The following is a 23,356-nucleotide window of genomic DNA, read 5'->3' as shown; positions in this document are numbered from 1 at the left end:
TGGCAAGTTGTCTGTCCTGCCCCAAGAAAAACAGGAGGCACATCAATTTTGTTTGATCTAGACGTGCCAGCCAGGGTGTTCCCGTCCCGGAGCACTCCCCCTCTCCCTAGGTCGGTGAGTAGATGGGATTCACTGCTGGATATGAGGGAGTATTCCCCAGCACTGTGACAACCGGCAGAGTAGGTTAGTAAATACGACAGCATCTCTCCCATTGCTTCCCTGTTCCTGTAACAGGAGTCTGCTCCTGTGCCACTGTGCCCACTATGCGCTTTTATGCATTTGTGTTTATTGCCATGGGGCTTCGGTATTTTCCCGCTATGCGGCTAGGGTATTTCACCACCATGTGGGATACAGCGCTGCGCAGCATGTCTGTATCGCCGCCTCAGTGTACGGTCGCCACCATGCAGTCTGTGCGTATAGCCGCCATGCGGCCTGTGTATTTGGCCGCCGTGCAGTTTGTGAATTTCGCTGCCGACGGCCGTCATGTAGCCTGCATTTGCCACTGGCTGTTCTGCTTAACTAACTGGGCCATTCTGCGTACGTGCCAGCATCAGCACGGCCGATGTATTTGTGCAGCCGAGCAAGTAAGCCCTGTTGTGTTTAGAGCATAGGGTCCTATGTGGCCGAGAGGCGGCCTATGTGTCGCTACACGGCCAGTGACAGACACTGCTCTGTAGGAGGTAGCGTTAAATGAGCTTGAGTCACACACTAAGGATGACAACTATACACTCCATGCACAGCCCATCCTCTACCCCAATACTATTGGGCCCTAACTGCCTAAGCACCATGGGCCGCCTGCACCCTGCCCAATCAACCTCAGCATTAATCTGGGCTTATTGAGACTTGCTAGTGCATTCTAGAAAGACTTGACTGCTAGTTGAATCAGACGTTTTTCATGCGGATGTGGGTCATTCATGACTCCTTTGATGCATGAATAACTGTTGAGGCGGAATCCCCTGTTGACCTCGATTTGGCTGCAGAACGGGCTGCAAATCTACCACTATTGTGGAAAGCCGGACTGCTGCCTTAAAGGGGTTGTCCCGAGGCAGCAAGTGGGTCTATACACTTCTGTATGGCCATAATAATGCACTTTGTAATATACATTGTGCATTAATTATGAGCCATACAGAAGTTATAAAAAGTTTTATACTTACCTGCTCCGTTGCTGGCGTCCTCGTTCCCATGGAGCCCGACTAATTTTCGGCCTCCGATGGCCAAATTAGCCGCGCTTGCGCAGTCCGGGTCTTCTGTAATCTTCTATGGAGCCGCTCGTGCCAGAGAGCGGCTCCGTGTAGCTCCGCCCCGTCACGTGCCGATTCCAGCCAATCAGGAGGCTGGAATCGGCAGTGGACCGCACAGAAGAGCTGCGGTCCACGAAGACAGAGGATCCCGGCGGCCATCTTCAGCGGTAAGTATTGAAGTCACCGGAGCGCGGGGATTAAGGTAAGCGCTCCGGTAAACTTCCTTTACTTCCCTGCATCGGGGTTGTCTCGCGCCGAACGGGGGGGGGGGGGGGTTGAAAAAAAAAAAAACCGTTTCGGCGCGGGACAACCCCTTTAAGACGTATTCTAAATGCAGAGCAGTTTTCTACTACGCTCCTAGAGCGTTCACAAAGGGTCCTTCCTCTGCAGGTACAATATGTAGGGTTCTGGTCCAACAGTTGAGCCTGTCCGCTGAATATTTCACTACACCGTAGAGTTGAGATGTCATGTATCCTCTAGTATCTCGTTTGCCGAAAAGCAATTCGCTCTCTATGGCTGACGCACCTCCCTTCAAATGGGTATACTGCGTCAGCAGGGCTTTTGCTGGAATACGACCTGTTGCATATTACCTAACTGCACGTGGTATCAGGTATCCACTTCAATGAAGACTTCAGTTTACACTTTTATCTATAGCGCAGGTCACAAGTGGGCTCTGTCTGACTTTGAAGAATGCCACTTGAGGGGTAAACTTGTAGTAGCCCTAGCTCTCTGCTGGCACTCCTGACAACCCAACCAGTGTCCTCGGGCTTCTGAGGTGGGCTCTTCGCACTGACTTCGCTCCTTGGCAATACAGGTTTACCGTGCCAGGGGCTTCATACCTTCAGGCCGTGTTATGGCACACATTACTCGGACAGCGGGTGCCTCGTAGTAAGCTCCTTGTCGGGAACTCTCTCCCGGTGGGTGGACGGGACAGTTACTCGGACCCCTTTATACTCCATCTCTGAGCATGCTGGATGTCTAGGCATCCATTAACGCTAGCCGCAGTTGAAGATACAATTGTGCTTCTTTACACATGCATCTACTTATATTCTCCCACTCCCTTGGGTACTGCTCTAGAACGTCCCAAGGTCTTGCTCTGTGCCCCCAATGATATGGACGAGAAAACAAGATTTTTGTACTTATCGTAAAATCTTTCTCATTCTGTTTATTGGGGTACACAACACCTGCCCAGACTGTTAGGACTGTAACATATACACCTCTTCACTGGAGGGTCCTCAGTGCAGTCGCACATGGCGGTAGAATAAATTGCAGTTCTTAAGCATTGTTATTTATTAACTATTATTGTTGTATCCAACTTGGCTGCTCCTATTGCTTGCATACACACTGAGTAGCTTGTTGCTTGCAGGAGGGGTATATCTGGTAGGAGGAGTTAACACTTTTCTGCTTAGTGTCGCCTCCTAGTGGCAGAAGCTATACCCACGGTCCTTAGCGGTGTTCTCCAATGAACAGGACGAGAAGGAGATTTTACGGTACATACAAAAATCTTGTTTTTGCATAAAGAATTTGTTTACCTTTTTTTTATATTCCTGTATGGAACTTAAACCAGCAATCCCACGCTTTCTGGGACAATACATTATTGGCAAATACAGGCCATCGCAGACCCAGATGCCATTCTCTGGCAACCCATTGGCCCACTGTGATTACATTGAGGAGAGCAAAGAAATCACAGAGGAAGTGCCTTCACTCTGTGAACCCTTTACATGCCAAAATCAACATTGATCATGGCATGTAATGGGTTAACAGTGGGGATTGGTGTTCTCACTAATTACCAGAGTTGCAGCAGGAGGCCGGCTGTCAGTCATGTGGATAGGGATAACTCTGTATCCTAGGATAACCACTTTGAGTGTTTCACCTATAGTTTATGAAAAGTAATAATTGCTGATCGATCCTTCACACATGCAGAATGACCCCCTCATTACTAATCATATGACATAGGCACAAATAGCCAGCACCCCATCACACCAGAGTTCACACGCTTGGATAGGAGTACTGTTCTGGAAACGATCCCATGTGTACATCCTGCACAGGAATACCAGCTATGGTAGTAACGGACTGGAACATACCATAGATATAACCCTTTGCAATAGTGAAAGCCGGGTTCCAGCTTTGCTCTAGACGAGCATTTCTCTGCCATATCAAGAAACTTTGGTATTTCTTCAAGTTTTCCAGCTCTTCTCAAGATGTCAATCAAGCGAGAAAGAGTAGTATAATTATCTACAAAAGGAGAAACAATGACTAGATCAAACTATGGAAAACTGCTTACACAGCAATTTCCTAACACACCACTATTAGTGCATTCTCAGCAGGCTTCAAAATACAGCAAGGCAGATTTACTGGTTAGACAGCGCAAAGACTAGAAAGTCCTTAAATGTACCAGATTTATTACAGGGTCAGGAACGCTATCGTTTCTTCTGAGGGAGAGCACCTAGAAGGTGAATGAGTGAGGAGACTTCAGGCCATGCATGCTCCTCTGGGTCATATACAAATAAGGGAGAGGGAGCAATACCTCTGCAGCGCAATCTATTGGAAGGCAGCATTCCTGCAAGTCAACGTTAGACTCTTTATACAAGCCTTGTAACAATGATTGGAAATTCCAATAGGTGGCGCTGCGGGGTGTTGTTCCATCTCCCTTATTTGCAGATTTATCACAGTGACTCTGCTGAAGTCTGGCGCATCTTTAGACTGTCTCGTCTAAGGGCCCTTTTACATGCAAGGATTATCGTTCAAAAAAAATCATTCAAACGAGCGAAAGTGATTATCATTCAGTCTAAATGCAGCCAATGATGGAATTACAAGCTCTAATCGTTCGCTGGCTCGTTCACTTATGTTTCGGTTTAAATAGCCATCCTTCAGTCCTTCTCACTAAACGATTTCTCGTTTGAACGAGCCAACGATGTATCTGCCTGTGAGCAAACTCCGATATTGTTGGCTCATTCAAACGATATATATTGTTTGCTGTAAACGGACCCCAACTTTAGACCACCTATTCACTGCCTTAGTTTATATCAAAATCTGTGCCACAACGTGGCACAATGTGATTGTTCCCAGCAAGAGAAACTAAGTAATCTTGTAGATATGATACCTTTTAATGGCTAACAAAATTACATGATGTAATAGCAGCGAGCTTGCGAACCTCTCGGGCTCTTCATCAGGCTAAAATTGGAATAGATCTGAAGAGGCATGAATATTTATACACACTTATAACATACATACTTATGACAAGGCACAGATATGGATGTGATTGGTTCGCACTTAAAAGGAATTCTGCAACGGAAAACAAACTTTGTCTAGGCACTGATAGCAGAGTGAAAGTTTATGGTCCCTGAATTACTGTTGGGGGGTTCAGACCAGGAATGCTACAAGAGGTACACAAACATTTTTAACTAGACACTGATAAGGGAGTGAAAGTTTATGGTCCCTGAATTACTGTTGATGGGGGTCTTGTCTGTGCAATCAAGTCTCACACTTCCCATTCACACATAAATCCTGGGGAATAATTGAACCCAGTATTCAGCGTGTCAAAGGTTGTTATCAATTTATATTCCCAAATTCTTCTGTGGTTTTGTGACTTGAAACCACCCTTCAATATCAAGACTCTCATATCTCCTATGTCATGTCCATGGTTAGAGAAGTGCTCGGCCACAGGTAATTCTCTCTTTGTGTTTAATCGTGTGGCGATGGGATCTCATCCTGGCTTTCAGTTTCTGTCCTGTTTCTCCAACATAAAGACCCCCAACAGGACATTTACTGCACATGATCAGGTACACAACATTGGACGTGGAACATGTGAATGTCCCTGGGATCTTATAGTCCTGCTGTGTGTTGGGGATCCGTATCCTGTCCGCAGTCAGTATATGTGAGCAGGTCTTACAGCTCCTTACATTACAGGGATAAGTTCCTTTTTGTGTGTCAGAGGGTAATGCACTCCTGATTATAAAGTTCCTCAAGTTAGGAGGTTACCTGTAACAGAATGGGAGGGTCTGGTAATATGGTTTTCAGTCGGTCATCCTTGTGTAGGGTATGATGGAGTTTCTTTGCGGTTTTCCTTAGTACCTCTAGTTGCGGATTGTAGGTCACTACTAGAGGCACACGATTGTTTCCTTCCTGCTCATTGTATTGGAGTAGTTGATTCCAATACAATGTGGCACACAATGGCGTATTTAGGCCTCCATCTATTTACTGAAGCCATGCCTTTTGGTCACACATAAAGTGCCTGAAGGTGTTTAGTATCAAGTATCATCTACTGGATGTACGCATGAGTATAATTCGTACGGACCAGAAGCGTACTTATATGTATACATATATACACACACTATAGATTTTATGACTAAACGGCTGTATTTACGACAGTGTTAAAACTGATTGAATGGCAATAACGAGGTTGGTGCTTGGGACGGTCTTCCATGGTTGCAGAGTGCAGTAGGGTCTCCATGTCTGATTGAACGCGAGCTTGTAAGGAAAAGGTGAACGTTAATACAGATATCTACACAACATGTAGGGCATTTCCAATAGTACTCGCCTCAAACCCAGGACTATAGCAAAGGGCAGGCTGCAAAATCTATCTATCTGTCTTTATGCCTACATGTAATGAATGATAAGCAGACGAATTATCGTTCATTGTTTAATTGTTGGCCGTGTTTTCACAGAACGATTATTGTTCAAATTCGAACTATCCAGCGATTTCTTTTGAACGATAATCGTTCCGTGTAAAAGCACCTTTGTGAAAGCAGTCTGAGAGAAAGTCTCTGTTGCCCACAGCAACCGATCACATCGCAGCTTTCATCTACCTCAAAAGTATAAGAAATTAAATCCGCACCACGGGCGACAAAGACTTTTGTTTAGACAGTGTGGCTACATTTTCGTGGCCCACCCTGTATCACGTGCAGACCTTTATATCTGCCACATTTCTTAATCTTATTTAAATTATTATATTTACGCTGAAATAAAGTATGGGAATGGGTTCCTCATCTTGTTTCGGACGCTTTGAAATATAATATGTATGGTTTGGATTTTTTTATGTATATATTTTAATTTTATTCTGTAATTTTGTTTTACTTCTTTAAGTACATATATTTTTTACCACATAAGACCTCTGGGGAACATTCACATGCTTTATTACACACTTTCCCACTGTAGCTGGAGCATCCATAGGAGCCCCAGTTACAGGGAAAACCATCCCCTGTAGTGACAATAGTCACTGGCAGAGCTAATTGGGGTCTGCTAGGACCCTGCAGCTCTGCTATAACAGGGGATTCTGGTGGTCACATGACCACCGGCTCGCGTAGTGGAACAAACACTTGCACTTTCTCTTTTTAGTACATAGTGCTCAAGCTGTGCACTATGGAAAGGAGAAGGCAGAAGTGGTTAAAAACTGCGTCTCCTTTCTCCTTCAGGTTCTCAGCTGTTACTATCAGCTGACAACCCGACCTGCTTTTGCTTGGTTGCAGAACAGGGGCTTTAATCTTGCACCATATTTTTACTACGGCCAGGATTGAAGCCGAGGACCAAGCGCCGTATGTTTGTTGCGCTTTGTCCTTGAGAGGTTAAAGGGAACCTGTAACATTCTATAAGCACCATAAAGTAAGTCAACATTGATCCTACTATTAACCCATTACATGTCACGAACTGGTGGTCTCATCGACTTCCGGTGTTGCAGCGAGAGGGCAGTCGTCAGTCACAGCCGGCTCCCATTGCAGATGACACGGGATCAGCTTCTGCACCATCCATATTAGGTAAATGTATGACCACTTGATGAACTGGTTCCTACCCAGGACACACATTTACATGCTGGGGCGGGAAGGGATTAGGCGAGCACCTGTCTACATAACTTGTTAATAGTGCATGGAAAAAGGAAAGCTTGACCTAGACGTGATCAGGGCCTTTGCACAATGTTAATTAAGACAATCTGTCACTAGGTTTAAATCGTTTGTGTTCCAGCATTTAGTCTGCAGTATTCAGGAGCCCCAGCTTGCCCCATCTTCCAGTGGATGATTGACAGCTTTCTTCCTTACTGTGTATAGGAACAGCTTTGAGAACAGAAACACTGCGGCTATGAAAAGTACAACAGCTAACAAAGTCACCTGCCGCTGCAATCAGAGTCTCCATCACTAGTTTATGCTGACCCAGATAAGGCAGCTCTAGTATGGTGACAGATTCCCTTTAAAACCAATACACTTTGTAAGCGTGAGATCCAATATAAAAGATACAACACAATTACCAAGATTACCTGGCTTGCGTTCTAGAAGCTGCTGAAAGTGAAACACAGCCTGCTCATAGTCCTGCTTCCTGAACATAAGATCGGCCATCATCTGTAGAAAATGTGAAGGAAGGACAATGAAACTAAACATAATATAAATCATAACTTAGGCAATAGGTGAAAAGTACATATATATTTTTTTCTTCCATTTAAATCCCTGCTTTTTGTATCATTAGAAGTCCCATGGGCGGGCCTATCAGCGATTGACAGCAATCTCTGTATGCAGTGTCATCTAGGCAAGGCTGTCGCTAATAGGACTGCCCACTGGACTCCTAATCATACAAACAGCATGATTTTAAATTAAAAAAAATACAATCCTTTCCCACAAATCTATAAATCAACCTGCTCAGCTCCTCCTGCTTTACAACATGGTGTCTGCAGAAACCATATTCAAAGTGACAAAACCCCTTATGAAAGCAGTTCATCTCCAGAAGGGATGGGAAAACCTCTAATAAAAAACAAAACATTATTGACCAAAGCAGTGCAACAACTTTTGGGAGCTACTAGTTTGCTGTCCCACTTTTCCAAAGTTTTGCTCAACGGTAGGCAGAAAGAATGCGTAAATCACTCACCAGATCCTTGTTTTTCTGAGTGTTTTACGCATTTTGGCAAGATTACAGTGGAAAATACATGTTCACACAACAGGTGAGGTTTTACAGCTCCTTCCTGCACAATGACCTATGCACACATCACAGAGCATGGCCACAACACTCCCCCATAGAAGTCAATGGGCCCCATACTATCCATTATGTGAATAGTCCATAAGTTCCGCTGCAAACCATCTCTCTAAATTCTGTTAACTGCAGCTCAGCCATGATGACTGCCCGCTCCCATAGTCATGTACAGAACTACAAAACCTGATTAGAAAAAAAAACGTTTACAATGAAAAACATACGTTTTGCTTATAAAAAGAGGATTCAAAAATCAATAAAAAACGTATATCCTGAATAAAATTTTAAAAACTTAAAATTCATGCGTTTACACTCTTTTTCATGTATATTTCTCACATACGTGAAATGCACATGAAAGTGCCAGTGTGGATGGGTCTTAAATGGAAAGCTTAGCTTAATTCTGTTTCCAGACAGCAGTGTCAGTGACATCAGCCATTCACAAGTCCAGTACGCAAACTAAAAACTGCAAGAAGATTAGGTGTTCCATACAAACAAGTGACTGCTAGTAAACACCGAAAAACTGCCAAACCCAGTGGGCAAAATGACATCATGTCAGTTCACGGAGAGATTCATCGCTTTTCTGAAGCCGGATTTTCTCAGAAATGATGAAATTAGACCCCGTTGTTCGCTTGGCCACAAAATCTGGGCTCAGAGTGTTCTCACTTGACTGGCAACTACGATTGACAGTACACAAATCACAAGTCTTCCTGTTGTCATCAACGGTATATGTAGTCTGCGCAGTCGTCAGCCCCCCCACCCCTGCAGAAGTTCGTCATCCGCCGAGGTGCAGTACATCTCCCACGATACTATAAAAAACTCATAGGCCACAACCTTAACGTCTGCAGAAGCCCTCTAATCCACTATTAAGTATATACCGTGTTTCCCCGAAAATAAGACACCCCCAAAATTTGCAGAAGTCCCAAATATAAGGCACCCCCGATAGTAAGGCATAGTAAAGTGTGCAGGCAAGTCAAGAGGCCTGTCCCCTGCTGCCATCCCCGTTGTCTCCTACCTCCAGATGTATAGGTAGATCTGCAGAGCTCCCCCTGGTGGCCGGAAGCTGCAATACCATCCCTGCTTACAAGTGGTACAGGAACTTCTGTCTGCAGACAGGTACGTTACTTTACAGCCCTTATTTTTTTATGGCTCTGTGTGTGAGTCAGGCAACCTCTGTGTGATTCTTAAGGCTGGGTTCTCACAGAGCGTATTTCCAGCGGAAATCTCGCAGTTTGGCCACAGCGATAAACAGCGAGATTTCCGCTGGGAAAGCGCTGCTTCAAAACCCACGGCACTCAGCCGCTTGTTTTGAAGCGACCTGGCTGCACGCTTTTCTGTTTCTGTGGCCAGTAAATCCGCACCACAACACCGGCTTCTCCCAGCTTTGCCATGACAGATTTGCTGTCCCATGTGGACGAGATTTCTGAGAAATTTCGTCCACAAAGCTGTCCAATTGAGGGATTAGCGGCCACAGACGGATTTGCCGTGGCGAAATAAGACACCCCCTGAAAATAAGACATAGCGCATATTTGGGAGCAAAAATTAATATAAGACGCGTCTTATTTTCGGAGAAACAGGGTAGTTGGATGTCCTGTGAACAATATCACATATGTTTACCCATAGAAAACCATTAAAAGCGACCCTTCAGTCCTGGACAAAGATGGCCACACAACGTCTCTGGCTATGCGATGCATGCTGTGCACCGGTGTGCATCGGTAGTCCAAGGGCCCGTATCCACAGGCTGATAAGTAGTATCCAACGGGAATCTCAACGATTATCATTCAGTGTAAATGCATGCACCAACTAGGCGACGAGTGAGAATTTGTTAGCGTCTCGTTCGTTGTTCAATTTTATGCCTGCTTAAAGTGAATGATGATCGGGCCGTGTAAAGGGGCAGTCATTCATTTATGAACGACTGCCTGTTTACTGTGAATGGAGGCAGGTGGCCGACTGGAATAATCTCCGGCACACTCTGCTTACATTTACTCAGCGATGCCCATTCCAGCGTAAAAGCACAGGAATGATTATCACTGAGACGACCTGTCAGGCATCTGTACCCGACAGGGTGCACTTACACGGGATGACAGAAGGCACTACATGCTGCTCTGACTGGTCAGCACCGCTCAAGTGAGCGGCACTATTCAATAAAACCAGATGTAGTCTTTTAGACTACAGATGCATATTAATGCACAGTGTACATCGGGTAGTCAGAGCAGTGGTGTGGCCATCTTTGTTTCTCCAGGCCCAGAGGGTCGCTTTAAATGAGCAAATAAGGAAGATGGAACAATACCTCTGCAGCGCCACCTATTGGATGGCAGCATTCCTTCAAATCCATGTGACTTTCTAACAAGTCTTAATGGTTGGAAATGAGGAAACCGGCTTGGTTTCCCATTCCCAATCATTGCTAAGAATTGTTAGAAACCGTATTCGGTCCGGCCTCCCTTCATGTTGATGTCAATGCAGGAAGGGGGAAGCCACCCCAGTGACAGGCAGAATAGGCCCCAGGAGTCCTGTTCTGCAGATCGACATGAGACCCCCCACTGATCAGCGAGTTAATCCCTGTTCTGTGGATAGGGAATAATTTGCAATTGTGGTACAATCCCTTTAAATATACAGCATTTTCTCAAAAAATTCAACAAGGGGTATGGTATGTTGAGGAGGTTACTTATCACAGCCAGCATTTTTATTACTCTGCAAGGTGTGAAGGGGATTTTTAAATATTCCTTTGACTTGGACGAGTTTTTCCCCTTTACTTGCTACGTCTGTGATAAAGTACGAGTCCTTATAACGCCGCCTTGTGTGTTGTATACAGCATGTATTTCTGACTCACCATTGTAGCAGCCTCGTTGTGTTGGTCATTCTTCAGTAGAAGGGCGCACTGATGCTGGCAGGAGTCAATGTCCTCTTGTGCGAGATACAGATGCGCCAGCTCCATTATAACCTACGTAAGACAGAAATGGTCTTTAAATAACCCTTCACAGACAAACCTATCAGCAGTCCGCTGACTACTTGTACAATCTAGGGTTCAGAAGAACTACATGGAGCAGCAGCCTATATGGGTAATTTCTCTCCAAGCGCAACTGAGAGCTAGCAAAAGTAAACTTCCCCCAACTCAGAGGCCTCCAGAGGGCGTCCTGCTACTCCAAGTGACACAAAATTTGGACAACAGCCACTTCTTGACAGTGATTTAAAATAAAAAAATGAACACAAAGTTTTTTGACAGGTGGTGCTGTAGCTATGCAAATCCACAACAGTTTAATATGTCCTCCTTGGTTTTCAGCAACACTCTTCATTCACAAAACCATATTTTCTACCGCTGAACGCAGTGAGCCAGCTTTAATTGCACTGATGCAAGTCTGTCACAATAGATATCTGATCTGCTAAAGCGCCACCTACTGGTGACATTTAAAAAAAATAAATGGTGATCGCATCGTCTGAAGAGGCTGCTGTCCAAATTCCGTTTCATTTGAAACAGCAAAAGGCCTCTGCATCAGGGAAGTTTAATTTGGCTAAGCATTAGAGATGAGCGAGCACGCTCGGTAAAGGCAGATACTCAAGCAAGCATCGAGTAACTGCATACTCGTCCGAGCAAATGAGGGGGGACCGGGAAGGAAGGGAGGTGAGAGAGATCTCCCCCCCCCCCCTTGCACCCCTGCATTTGCGCGGATGAGAATGCGGTTACTCGAGAGGAGAGCGATGCTTGCTCGAGTATCTGCCTTTACTGAGTGTGCTCGCTCATCTCTACTAACCATGCATCTAATTGATGTCTAAAACTGTTCATATTTGGAACCTAAAATAATGCTGCTTTGTTTCCAGAACTATTTATGGTAATAACTTGTATTTTTCTTAAAGGGGCTGTACCAAAAACAACTGATAAGTGATAAAAGTCTGATTGGTGTGGGTCTCACTGATCCCAAGAATGGGGATTCCACGTCCCCCTCTGCCTGTCCCTGTGTGGGTCACTGGAGCACCTACCTGCAGTGACATCACACTGAATGGAGCGTTGGCTGCATATGCGTGGCGCTGCTCCATTCATTTCAATGGGGTTGCTTCCAATAGCCAAGTACAAGCGCTCGTCTATCTCCACTGCGAATTACTGGAAATTTTCGTCTTCAAATCCAAATATTGAAAAAAAAACAATAATTCAAAAAACGCCTGTGGGGTCAAAACGCTCACTGCACGCCTCAATGAATTCCATGAGGGGTGAAGTTTGCAAAATAGGGTCAGTTCTTGGGAGTTTCAAATGCACTAGAACTCCAGGGGCTGCAAACTCTACATGGGGGCTGAAAAGGATTCCAGCAAAATCTGCATGCCAAAAGCCCTTCCATGTGCCCAAACAGCAGTTTACAGCCACAGATGGGGCATTTCTAAAAACTGGAGAATCCAGGTAATAAATTCAGACTTTTGTTTCTCTACTAACTCCTGTTATAGAAAAAGTGGTTTTAAATTAAAAAACTGCAAAAAAAAAAACATGGAAGGGGTCTAATTTCTGATGCACTTTGCTTTAATTCCTGTAAAATATCTAAAGGGCTGATAAACTTCCCAAATGCCATTTTAATATATAGGGATTTACTGATCTATAGGCTCTTAAAATCCATATCAGAAGTGAATTGAGCCTTAAAAAAAAAACAAAAAAAAAAAACAGCTTTTGAAATTAATGCACAGATACAAACTGTGAAATATGCCTGTAATCAATGTAATTTGGGGGAAACTTTCATTTTATTAGTAGCAGCCACATACAGAAAACTATTCCTCTATATTCATAAGCTGCAGGTTGGCCACACCCACCCTAACCTCCAGCCAATGATTGGCAGCTCTCAGCATAGTAGCAGGTAGACTGCAGTCAGCCATTGGCTAGAGGGAGGGGTGGGTGTGGCTAGCCTGGAACTCACGAATATCCAGGACTACTTCCTGTAGTCCACTATGTATGTGCCGCTACAGACAAATAAAAAAAAAGAACTCTCCCAAACTACTGTACATAGGCAGACATCACTGCAATCAGCGTGCCTTTCACTATGTTATGCTACCCTCAGAGAGGAGGGCAAAGAGTTGGTGACAGCATCTCTAAAGTCCGCACCACCAGTCAAATTGCACTCCGAACATTTCCACAGCATGTGGATGAGATTTTGTAAAGAGGTTGATGAACTGCGCAGCAAGGTAATCAACCAAAATAGAAAAACCAAGTCCACACCTGAAGGTGTAGGAGAAAGGCAAGAGATGCTTTCGTCTGGATTAAATTAAGGGTTTGTCCGGGGATTCTACCTCAGGATGATCTATCGTTGATCCGCAGCTCGGGATCTCCGCTCATCACTGGGCCCGCTGTCATCGTGGGCAGAGTTGGAAACAGTCAGCTCTGTCCGCAGTGCAGCGGCTCCGGTTGGTAATGCAGGCGCATCTCTGATTGAATTCAACTCCATACCAACCCAGGCTGCTGCAATGTGGACAGAGCTGTCAGCGCATGGCTGATAATTGGGGATCCCAAGTGATGAACTCCCGTCGATCAACTATGGATGACCTTCCTGAGAATAGTACATGAATACCGTGCTTCCTCAAAAGTATGACCTACCCTGATGTTCGGGTGGTTATTGGTTTTCCGAGTGCTGCATTGATAGGTCCTCGAGCGCCGCAGCTCAGCCAAACCAAACATCACTTCCTGGTGGCGGGGTTTTTGTCACTCAGGAAGCCATGTTCTGTTGGCTGTTGAGGACTGAGGCAAAAGCGCCGGAGGTCTGGAGACCAGCGGGAGGGACCTGGACAGCACCTGCTAGGCAAGTATAAGACATCCTCTGAAAATAAGACAGTGTGCCTCTTTTGGGGCAAAAATTAATATAAGACAGGGTCTCATTTTCAGGGAAACAGTAGCAAAAGTCCCAGAAAGCCTTGACAAGTAGCCAGTCCTGACACTGTTACAGAAGCAGGTAGGTCTTGTATGAACGCACTGCCTGTTAAAGCTGCTCCTCTATTCTCAAAACCTCTGAAGCCTAAGGGAATCCTTCAGAAAGCAGAATCATGTACAGGTTGCCTTGTAAACACTTTTTACCTTGTTGTCAGTTTCACAGTAAACTAGCGCTTCTTTAAAAAATTTGATGGCCTTTTCGTAGTCTCGCTGGACGGCGGCATGTCTAGCGATTTCTGCTGAGATTTCTGCAGCCAGAGACTTTTGGGCAGGAGCGGCATCCGGCTGTTCAAGTTGGGCTCTCTTCAGCACCCTGGCTTGTATCTCTCGGGCCTAGGTCATAAAATAGAATATTTTACATCGATGGCCTATCTTAGGCCAGGGACCACCAATGATCAGCAAGAGCCAAGGGACTGCAGCAGGCTTCGGCAATGATAAGCTATGGGAGACAGTACAGGCCGATTTGGTTTCAGCTTGTTTGAGCCCCATTTTACAAACCTGTTCCTGTAGTTTATAGCAACCAATGAGAGCTTAGCTCCTAATTTACCATAGCCGTTTCAGAAACTGCACTGATTGGTTGCTATGGGCAACAAATTCATTTTTCCTTTTAGGGTATGATCACAGGAGGCAGAAATACTGCAAAAATGCTGCAAATTCTTCAGTGTTCCCTCATTGTAAATGCAGATTTTGACCAGCAATCAGCTGTTTCAGCAGCCAATTTTAGTAGCTGCATCGCTCCCCCTTACTTTGAACTACATGGTGCCGTCAGCGTATCCCAGCACAGGGGTTGGGGGGAGCAATGTAGCTACTAAGATCCGCTGCAGATATGCAGTGTAGGGTACCTACGGTGTAGATTTTAATGCATGTTTTTAGACGGAAATGCTGTAGAATTTTCTGCATACCCTTAGGTAGTTTTACTAAACCAAGACCATTACCAAAGTTGCACAATTTTCTAATACACTTTCTGTATCAATTTAATTCTGTTATCAAGATCTACGCTTGATGCCATTCAATAGGAACCTTCATTGCTTACATCCAATTTGTCCTAGCCATGGAAAGAACACACATACATCATCCTACTAAAAGAAATTGGACACCTGAGAAAAACTCAAAAATATATATATATTTTATTTATTTTTTACATATGTTAATACTTCGTGGAGCCTCCTTAGGCCCTAATGACATCATATACTCTCTGCGGCATACTTTCTACTGCTGCCTGATACACTTCAGCTGGTAGTTCCCTCCATTCATCCTGCAAACATCTACTGAGTTCTCTCAACAAAGATGGATGCTGCTCATATTTCCTGACCCGGCATTCCAGTTTGTCCCAAAAGGTTCAGTAGGGTTCAGGTCGGGACTCTGTGCAGCCGGTCCAATCGTGGGACATCCATATCCTCAAACCGATGTACAACAGCATTGGATTTGTGACAAGATGCGTTCTCTTGTTGGAAGTATTGCTGACCATTCCCAGAGTATTACCACATTGTCACCAGCACATTATAGTCTAGGATGTCAGGGTACACCGCAGTGTTCATAGTTCTTGCCACTACAACCAACGGACCAATACCATGCCATTTAAAACATCCCCAGACCATAACGGAACCTCCATCATATGTAACTGTTGGCACAACACACTCAGGCAAAAGGCGTTCCCCAGGCTCCTGCACATCCAGTTACATCTATCTAATTTGAGGATGGAGTAGTGAAACGTTCTTTCATTGCTCAACTATCCAATGACGACACTCGTTGAACTGCTGTAGACAGCTCGATGCATCTTCTTTAAAAGAACTCACTACAGGTTTCCAAGATGAATGGAGGGAAATACCAGCTGAAGTGTATCAGATGTTAGTAGATAGTATACCCCGGAGAGCATCCAATGTCATTAAAACCAAAGGAGCTCCAATAAGTATTAACAGATGAAAGAAAAACACTTCTGATTCCTACTCAGATGTCCAAATACCTTAAGCAAGATATAACAGAGTTATCAAAGTTGTGTCTGGTAACGAGTCATGCATCTGTGTGTTCACCACATGTATGAATAAGCTTTAATTTCTAAAACCTGAATTCCCCTTTAAAGAAGTTCTCCTACAAATGAAAGTGCTCCTAAATATACTCCTTACATGAAGTTAACAGCTCCATTAGAAGTGTTTAAAAAAAGATGAAGACATCTCTGTTTATTGCACCTACCTACGAGCTCCATCTGCAGGGCTTTTCCGATGAGACTTCCCAAGAGGACTCCCATGTGTCACATAGACAGCCGCCAGACCTAATATCTATGGGTATATGGCCGTTTGGGTGCAATCATTTTTCAAAGAGGGTGGCCACCGTCTCTAAGAACGAGAGCATGGGTAACTGGCGGGAGCTGCAGAGTGCAGGTCCCCGTCACTCCTATGACTTTCCCAGCATATACTGCATTCTGACACTTCACCTGTGTAGATCTCAGGTCCCTGGCGCTCCTAAGCGCATGTGCAGATAAGTTTGCACTCCTGCAGGTCAACGACTCTCTCATACCCGGATTCCTCAGCATTGCATGGAACGTGTATTTGACATCTTGTAATAGGTTGATCAATGATTGTGCCCAAACTCCCATAGAAGATAGATCTGGTGGTGGGTTGTGACTGACCATGTCTGACCATCTTCTTGGAAAGCCGCATTGGAAAATCGTGCAGGGACCTATACTGCATGAACAGCTGGGGACGCCAAAAGGAAAGTGCAATTATTAGGGATGTGTGCATCTTTTTATATGCTTCCCAACGAAAATATTCAAATCCTCATGCAGCCTCAAAGGTGAATTTACAGGGCGATTTTCACGTGCGATATCTGTGCGTTGTTAGATATACAGAGATCACAGGTGAGAAGAGACCATTATTTTAAGTGGTTGTATTTATATGGGCGATTTATCTCACAGCGACACGGCTATAGGAAGCCAAAAAAAAATACTATAAAACCGCAGTCGCATGTAAATGTTATTAAAACTTGCGGTTTTTACATGTGCGAAAAAAACGCAGGTTTACAAGTGCGATATCAGTCCGCCTTTCTCATTCACGCACGCTTGTGTAAATATGGCCCAAGTAGTATATTTAGGGGCACTTTCATTCGGGGGGCAACCTCTTGAGTTATGTAAAACAAATTGAATAAAATGTCACAATTACCCTCTGCAAAGACACAAGTGCATCTTCTGATCGATCCATCTTGCTGTACGTTTTGGCAAGAAGAACAAGATAGCGGCTGTCGTCCATGAGCGCCGATAAATCATTAACTAAGGAAAATAAAAGCAATGAACGTGATTAACCTTCACAATGATATCTTATGCTTGGAATTAAAAGGCAAGAATTGGATATTATAACACTATGCCAAGTGCAAAAAGAAAAAAAAAATGTTGCCCCTCCGTACCGCAGTACTGCTCAGTTCTTACTAGCATTCAGTTCCCCAGGTTTTTCACCAACTGTGATGGGAAGAACTGCACAATATACATAATCGCTAATCTTGCTGTCAAAAACCGAGATCTCCACCATTAACCATTAGGTATATTTATGTTGCCCAGGTAAAACAAATAGCGCTGCAATGGATGAAAGTAGGGGAGGGATTAGTGTGAACTTAAAGAAAACCTGCTATATCCCCACAAACTAAGTTATGGTGCTGTTAGGGAAAGTGACAGGGAGCCAGGCGATGTTTTTTTTATACTCACGCACTCCTGTGATCCAGCGGTGTCGCCCTCTAGAGTCAGTGTATTACAAAAATCCGACTCTTCAGAGTCCTGTGCGCATACTCTGCCATAGACTTGGGTAAAAGCAAGCGCACGAAACTATGAATAGAGCCAGATTTTAGTGCCGAACATCAACTTCAGAGGGGAACATCGTTGGATCACGGGAGTGCGTAAGTATAAAAAGTACCTCACAGGTGTCCCTGTCACGTCCTCTAACACCTTAACTTAGTTTATGGAGCTGTGGGGACGTGCCAAGTTCCCTTTAAGGGCAAAATTCAATGCCAAATCCAAGTACTGTAGAAGGGGCATTTTTAGATTAGATTTGAATACTCTGGGCATGTGACCCGAATATATTACTATGAAGCTACGTCATAATAAGAGGTGTCCTCAGAATGTCTGCATGTTAGCGACATCCACCGTACACGTATGTAGAATGTGCCCAGACTTTGTATGGGGTGGGCTCAGGAGCTCCATACACCATGGGTGCCAGCTGTCTCCGACAGTTGACAACAGACTGCAAGAGATGCAATTGAAGAGAACATAAATCATGGCTTTTAACCATGCAAGTATCACAGTCAAATCTGACAGCAGCATTTAAATGACCCAGTGGCAATTTCAAGTGTTCCAAATGGTTACCCTGTGATGATCTAGCAGGGTGCCATTAGGGTGTCATGACAGCCTAGGGCCTTGTGAAAGCTTGTAAGAGGGATAAGGGAACATATGTATTAAGTCCCCTAGACTGGGCAAGAGATATAGCACCCTGCTAGTACAAGCAGCAGCTAAATAGTTAAGTGTTCAATGTTGTATGCTTGCATGTCCAAGTTTCTTCTATCTACCCTCATGCTTTGTTCTCATGGGAAAAACTCATTATTTTATCTCTCTGCCTTCTTATGAAGAGCAGGCTTCCCCCTCCAGTCGGAGGCTGGTGTCAGTCTTGGTTTTTTTCTCCAAACTCGTTAAAACCTATTATACTACCAATTTGGAATCGGACAGGAGAGGGTTAAGGATTTATTAGTCCAGCAATGAAACCCTATAGCTTCCATGCATTTCTATCTACTAAGATGTACCTGTGGCACATTTTAATAGAATGCCTGAATAAATACAATATATTGCTATACTAAAGTATTGCAGCATACCGTATAAGCAATCAAATAATCACTAAAAACTGAAAAATAACATTTAATAATTACAAAAATACTAGACGTTTAAAAAAATTATATTCCAATAATGAAAAAAGCTAAACTATATAAACATATGCACATCAGGCACTGTGAACACTGCTGAGAGAAAAAAATACTCAATGCCAAAATGTGTAACTCCAAGAAAAAAAAAGTAATGAAAATATCAAAATGTTGTATGTACCCTGAAATAGTACCAACAGAGATCACAAGTTGTTCTGCAAAAACAAGCCTTCACATAGCTGCATGGATGGAAAAATAAAAAAAGTTATGGTGGTCAGAAGGTGGCAAGAGAATTTTTGAAATTTGATCTTTTTTGTAAAGCAAAAAAATAAAATTTGGTATCGTAAGCGGTATCTTTGCTTATTTTTTTTCTAAGCAAGGATGTCTTGTCCATCCACCCGACTCCTTGGGCCAATCCACGGCTTCAGCAATGATGCTAGCAAGTATGGCTTGAGATTGCTGAGGCCAGAGATTGGCTGATGTAATTACATCATATGTATGGCCTGTAGCCTCACTTTTCATGCCTACACAAAAGTCCCCCACGTACCCATCTCATGATCGAGCGCCTGCTGAAGGACCGTCTCTGCTTTTTCGTATTGCTTGAGTTTAAGTAAGAGTTCTGCCAAATCATAGCGGAGGAAGTTCTGCTGACCGCTTTTCAGGGCGGTTTCATAGTAGCTGATCGCCTAGTAAAAACAGAAATAGTAGTATCTCATACGGTTTACCAGGAAAAGAGCAGAGACACGCACCTTGGTATAGTTATGAGTCTTGATCAAGGCCTTTCCAATCTTGCTGGCGAGTGCTCCATCTTTAGGGCTCTTCTTCAAAGCCTGCTCATAGATCTCGATGGCTGTTTCAGGCTATTAGGAAAAAATCCTGGACTGTAAAACATGCAGTGAAAATGATACAAGAGGACAGGAGAATCAAGACTTTTTCATAAAGCTGCTATTACATTGTAAAGGGCAACTCTCCAATTTTACGGTTAACCACTGGGCTGCAAATAGACTTACAACCTAAAGGGAACCTGTCATCATCTTGGACGTAGTTTATGGGGCTCAAAAAATGAGAAAACGGGGAGTCCGGGGAGCTGCGTTCCCTACTCACCAGGTGTCCCATACCAGTGCTGTGGCCCCGCAAAGTTGCCACACGCACACATGGTGTTTTGTTTTTTTTTTAAACAAGGTTGTGTGCATGCTCAGAGTATTGCCACATAACACATCCCAAGACCATAACGGAACCTCTGCTGTACTTACAGGGGCATTCCAGTGATTTAAAGTGAAAGTTTTATGCTTCAATAGGGCAATACTGTGTTTCCCCGAAAATAAGACCCCAACAGAGACAGGATCTTATTTTTGGGAGGGGGTGTGTGTTCTAACAGGGGCAGAGCACCGCAATTTCAATCAAGGCGCTTTGCTGCGATTTTACTTTAAGCTTTCAGAGGCAGCGTTTCTTCCTCAGACAGCGGCTTTAGCACACCCCATCATTGATGCGGTGCGCTAAACGCAAAAATAGAGCAGACAGTGCTCGAAAATAGTGTTCGAGCGCATGTCTGCAAGGCTCCCATTAAAATCAATGGAAGCGTTATTCCATAATTACCATGGTGTTCAAAACACTACAGTAAATCGCAGTAAAAAGTCTGTGTGCTACGTACCTAGCACGGTACAGGTCCGTCCCGCATGTTTGTGGCGTTCCGGCAGCTTGCTTGCAGCCACAGACAGAAGATCGCTTTCTGGTAATGGGGTTCGTAAGCCCCGCCTCCAGGAAGTGATGGCTCTGATTGGTTTATTGAGCGCTGCATTGATTGGCTGAGCCGCAGCGCTCGAGCACCAAATCACACCCACTGGTTCATGGCTGACACCTCCAAGGGTCTGCATCTTATATAGCATGGTTTAGGACATGACATGCTAATAAGACAATACTTCTGGAGTGATGGTGTACTTTCTATCAATTCCTCACTGTTTTTAAGATCTCTACTGGCTGTCATTCATTCGGAAACTTCATAGTTTACTTCCACTACATAAGAATCAGTTCTAGTTATGTGAGAGACATGCAGATGCATAGGTAGTTACTACAGTTATCATGGCTGTGCTTAAAGAGGACCTCTATCCTTTGTCCACAAGAACTAGATAAAAATGTGATCACTGAGGGGCATGAATATGCTGGCACCCCCCTTAATCCCAGCAACTCTGCACCCTGAATTCACTGTGTGAAAGGAGTGGTGGTTCACATACATGACTACCACTCCATTCACTTCTAGGAGATGGAGGGAGGTTGCTGACAGCATCAATTTCTCGCCATCACATACAAGTGAATGGTGCAGTTGTCATGCATGCAGACCACGATTCCATTCACATAGTGAACCTGCAGTGCAGAAATGGCAGGATCGCTGAGGGTCCCAGCGGTGAGACTCCCCGCGATCATGTGAGGGAATAAGTGTCATTAGTGGGAAAACTAATCTTGTAGATCTCAGGTCAGCAATACAGAACCAACACACCAAACATGAAACTTACCTCCTGAATATTCATGTAGGCATCACCGAGCAGGAGGTAAGTATGAGAGCTGGGCACTTTCTCTACCAGATCTCTGAAAAGAGACAATATATATATTAATGCACATGGCACAGAGCAGTTCAACACTTCCGAGATGAAGCTTTGTGCTACCAATTAGTGGTGTACTTCAGTGAGGATGTAACATGTAAACTTGATACAATTTAGCAGAGGTTGAAGCTCCATTTTTTGACACAAAGCTTCAAAAAAACATAGACGCAGAATTAAAGGGGTAGGAGATAAATAGCTGCTCGGTAGGGATCTAGAGTACCAGACCCCCATGAGATTGGGAGTTCCAAAGATACATAAACAAATGTTGGTCAAGCATGCACACTACCACACCAATCATTTCAGTGGGACTGGCGGAGACAGGAAAGTACATGAACTTGGCCAACTACAACAGCCCTATTGGAATTAATGGAGCGATGCTGCGCATGCATGACCAACACTCCAACACTCTTCAAGAACCCCCATTCTCATGATCAGCGAAGGTCCCAGTGGTCATACCTACACCAATCAGCTCGTTATCCACTTTGTGGATGGGGGAAAACGTTTAACCCCTTAAGGACCAGGCAGTTTTGTATCTAAAGCACCAGACACTTTTTAGGGATTTTCCCCATGTGGTGGTTTTACTGCCCTATTTTCTTCTTCAGCTACCAAAATGATTTTTGATCTATTTTTCTTCCGTGACATTAAGGGCGATTTTTATGTTAAATATGTTTTTATTAAGATTTTACATGTTAAACACGTATAAAACAAAGAAAATGAAGGCATCTGTCTGTATCAGGCCACACAGGGCCAAGGCAAATGGGTTAAGTATAGGAGACAAATGCAACAATAGTTCAATGAACCGTATCGTCTTCTGGGATTCTCTCTCGGGGCCCCCTACAGGCGGCCATCTATGAATAATAAAGAGATAAGATACTAACACATGACAATTAAAGCATGGCATTAGGTCCTCACATCTGATGTTTTCCTATGCCTGCTTAAGTGATATGGCTCTCAACTGGTTGAGCCTTCCTCAACAAAGATATAAACCAACATTGGGTAAACAAAGAGGGGGATAGGGGTGAAGGATGAAAGGGAGAAAGAAGGAATCTCAGGGGAAAGAGACTTTGCCAGCGCATAGAGGTGGGGGGAGAGTCCTCCTTGGCCTTCTCCAGGTAACTCCATCTAACTTCATCTAGAACGCAAAACCTGCTTCCCACTGCATTCTGACACCCGTCTCCTCACCATCCCACCGTCAGCTGGAATTGCGGTGAGTCGCAGTATGCGTTCCATATTGCCCAAGCTTGAGCGCCTTGCCTAGGTCCATCAGATCCTTTATCGCCCAACTCCTCCATATACATTAGTTGGTTCAGTTCCTGAACAAATCCAGTGTGGAAGGGGCTAGATTGCGGCGCGGGATAACCGCTCTGGCTGCAGTAAGGAAGTGCCACAACAGCCCTTTTTGATAGTGGCGAATGGACCAGGAATAATTGATAGCAGTGCTAACTGCAGGGTAACCACTACCGCGCAGTGCGACGCAGTTCAAACACCTTACTCCAGAAAGGTTTAATAAGTGGGCAGGTCTACCAGAGGTGTAGCATGGTACGACGCTCGGTCCCGCATCTCCAGCATTCCCCTGGGGTTGAGGGGAAAATGCGGTGAATTAGATCAGGGCAACTGTACCACCTGGAGAGGAGCTTGAAATTTTCCTCCTGCGCAGCGCAGGCTAGGGGTAGCTTGTGTGCGAACGTGAAGGCTCTTTCCCAATCGGAGTCCTACAATTCTACTGACAGCTCCCTCCCCCAGCTCCCAGTATAGCCCGGGAGGCCTGGTGCAAGCCTCTCTAGGAT

The 23,356-nt window shown here is 44.5% G+C and overlaps 1 protein-coding gene across 2 annotated transcripts in view; it reads right to left on the bottom strand.

Moving 5' to 3' along the window:
* TTC21B (tetratricopeptide repeat domain 21B) overlaps positions 1-23,356 on the bottom strand; it is an 86,651-nt gene that overhangs the window by 21,916 nt on the left and 41,379 nt on the right. For both annotated transcript variants that reach the window (XM_066575922.1, XM_066575923.1), the window contains exons 16-23: positions 21,483-21,555; positions 19,722-19,832; positions 19,520-19,658; positions 17,238-17,344; positions 14,227-14,415; positions 11,017-11,127; positions 7,489-7,570; positions 3,326-3,476 (exon numbers count right to left, since the gene is read on the bottom strand). In XM_066575922.1, the coding sequence (XP_066432019.1) occupies positions 3,326-3,476; positions 7,489-7,570; positions 11,017-11,127; positions 14,227-14,415; positions 17,238-17,344; positions 19,520-19,658; positions 19,722-19,832; positions 21,483-21,555 (963 nt within the window). The remainder of the gene's footprint in view (positions 1-3,325; positions 3,477-7,488; positions 7,571-11,016; positions 11,128-14,226; positions 14,416-17,237; positions 17,345-19,519; positions 19,659-19,721; positions 19,833-21,482; positions 21,556-23,356) is intronic.

Source organism: Eleutherodactylus coqui, chromosome 8, assembly GCF_035609145.1.
Source record: "Eleutherodactylus coqui strain aEleCoq1 chromosome 8, aEleCoq1.hap1, whole genome shotgun sequence".
Classification (NCBI taxonomy): Eukaryota; Metazoa; Chordata; class Amphibia; order Anura; family Eleutherodactylidae; genus Eleutherodactylus; species Eleutherodactylus coqui.
The sequence above is the reverse complement of the archived record's forward strand: the minus strand, read 5'-3'. Positions and strand labels throughout refer to the sequence as shown.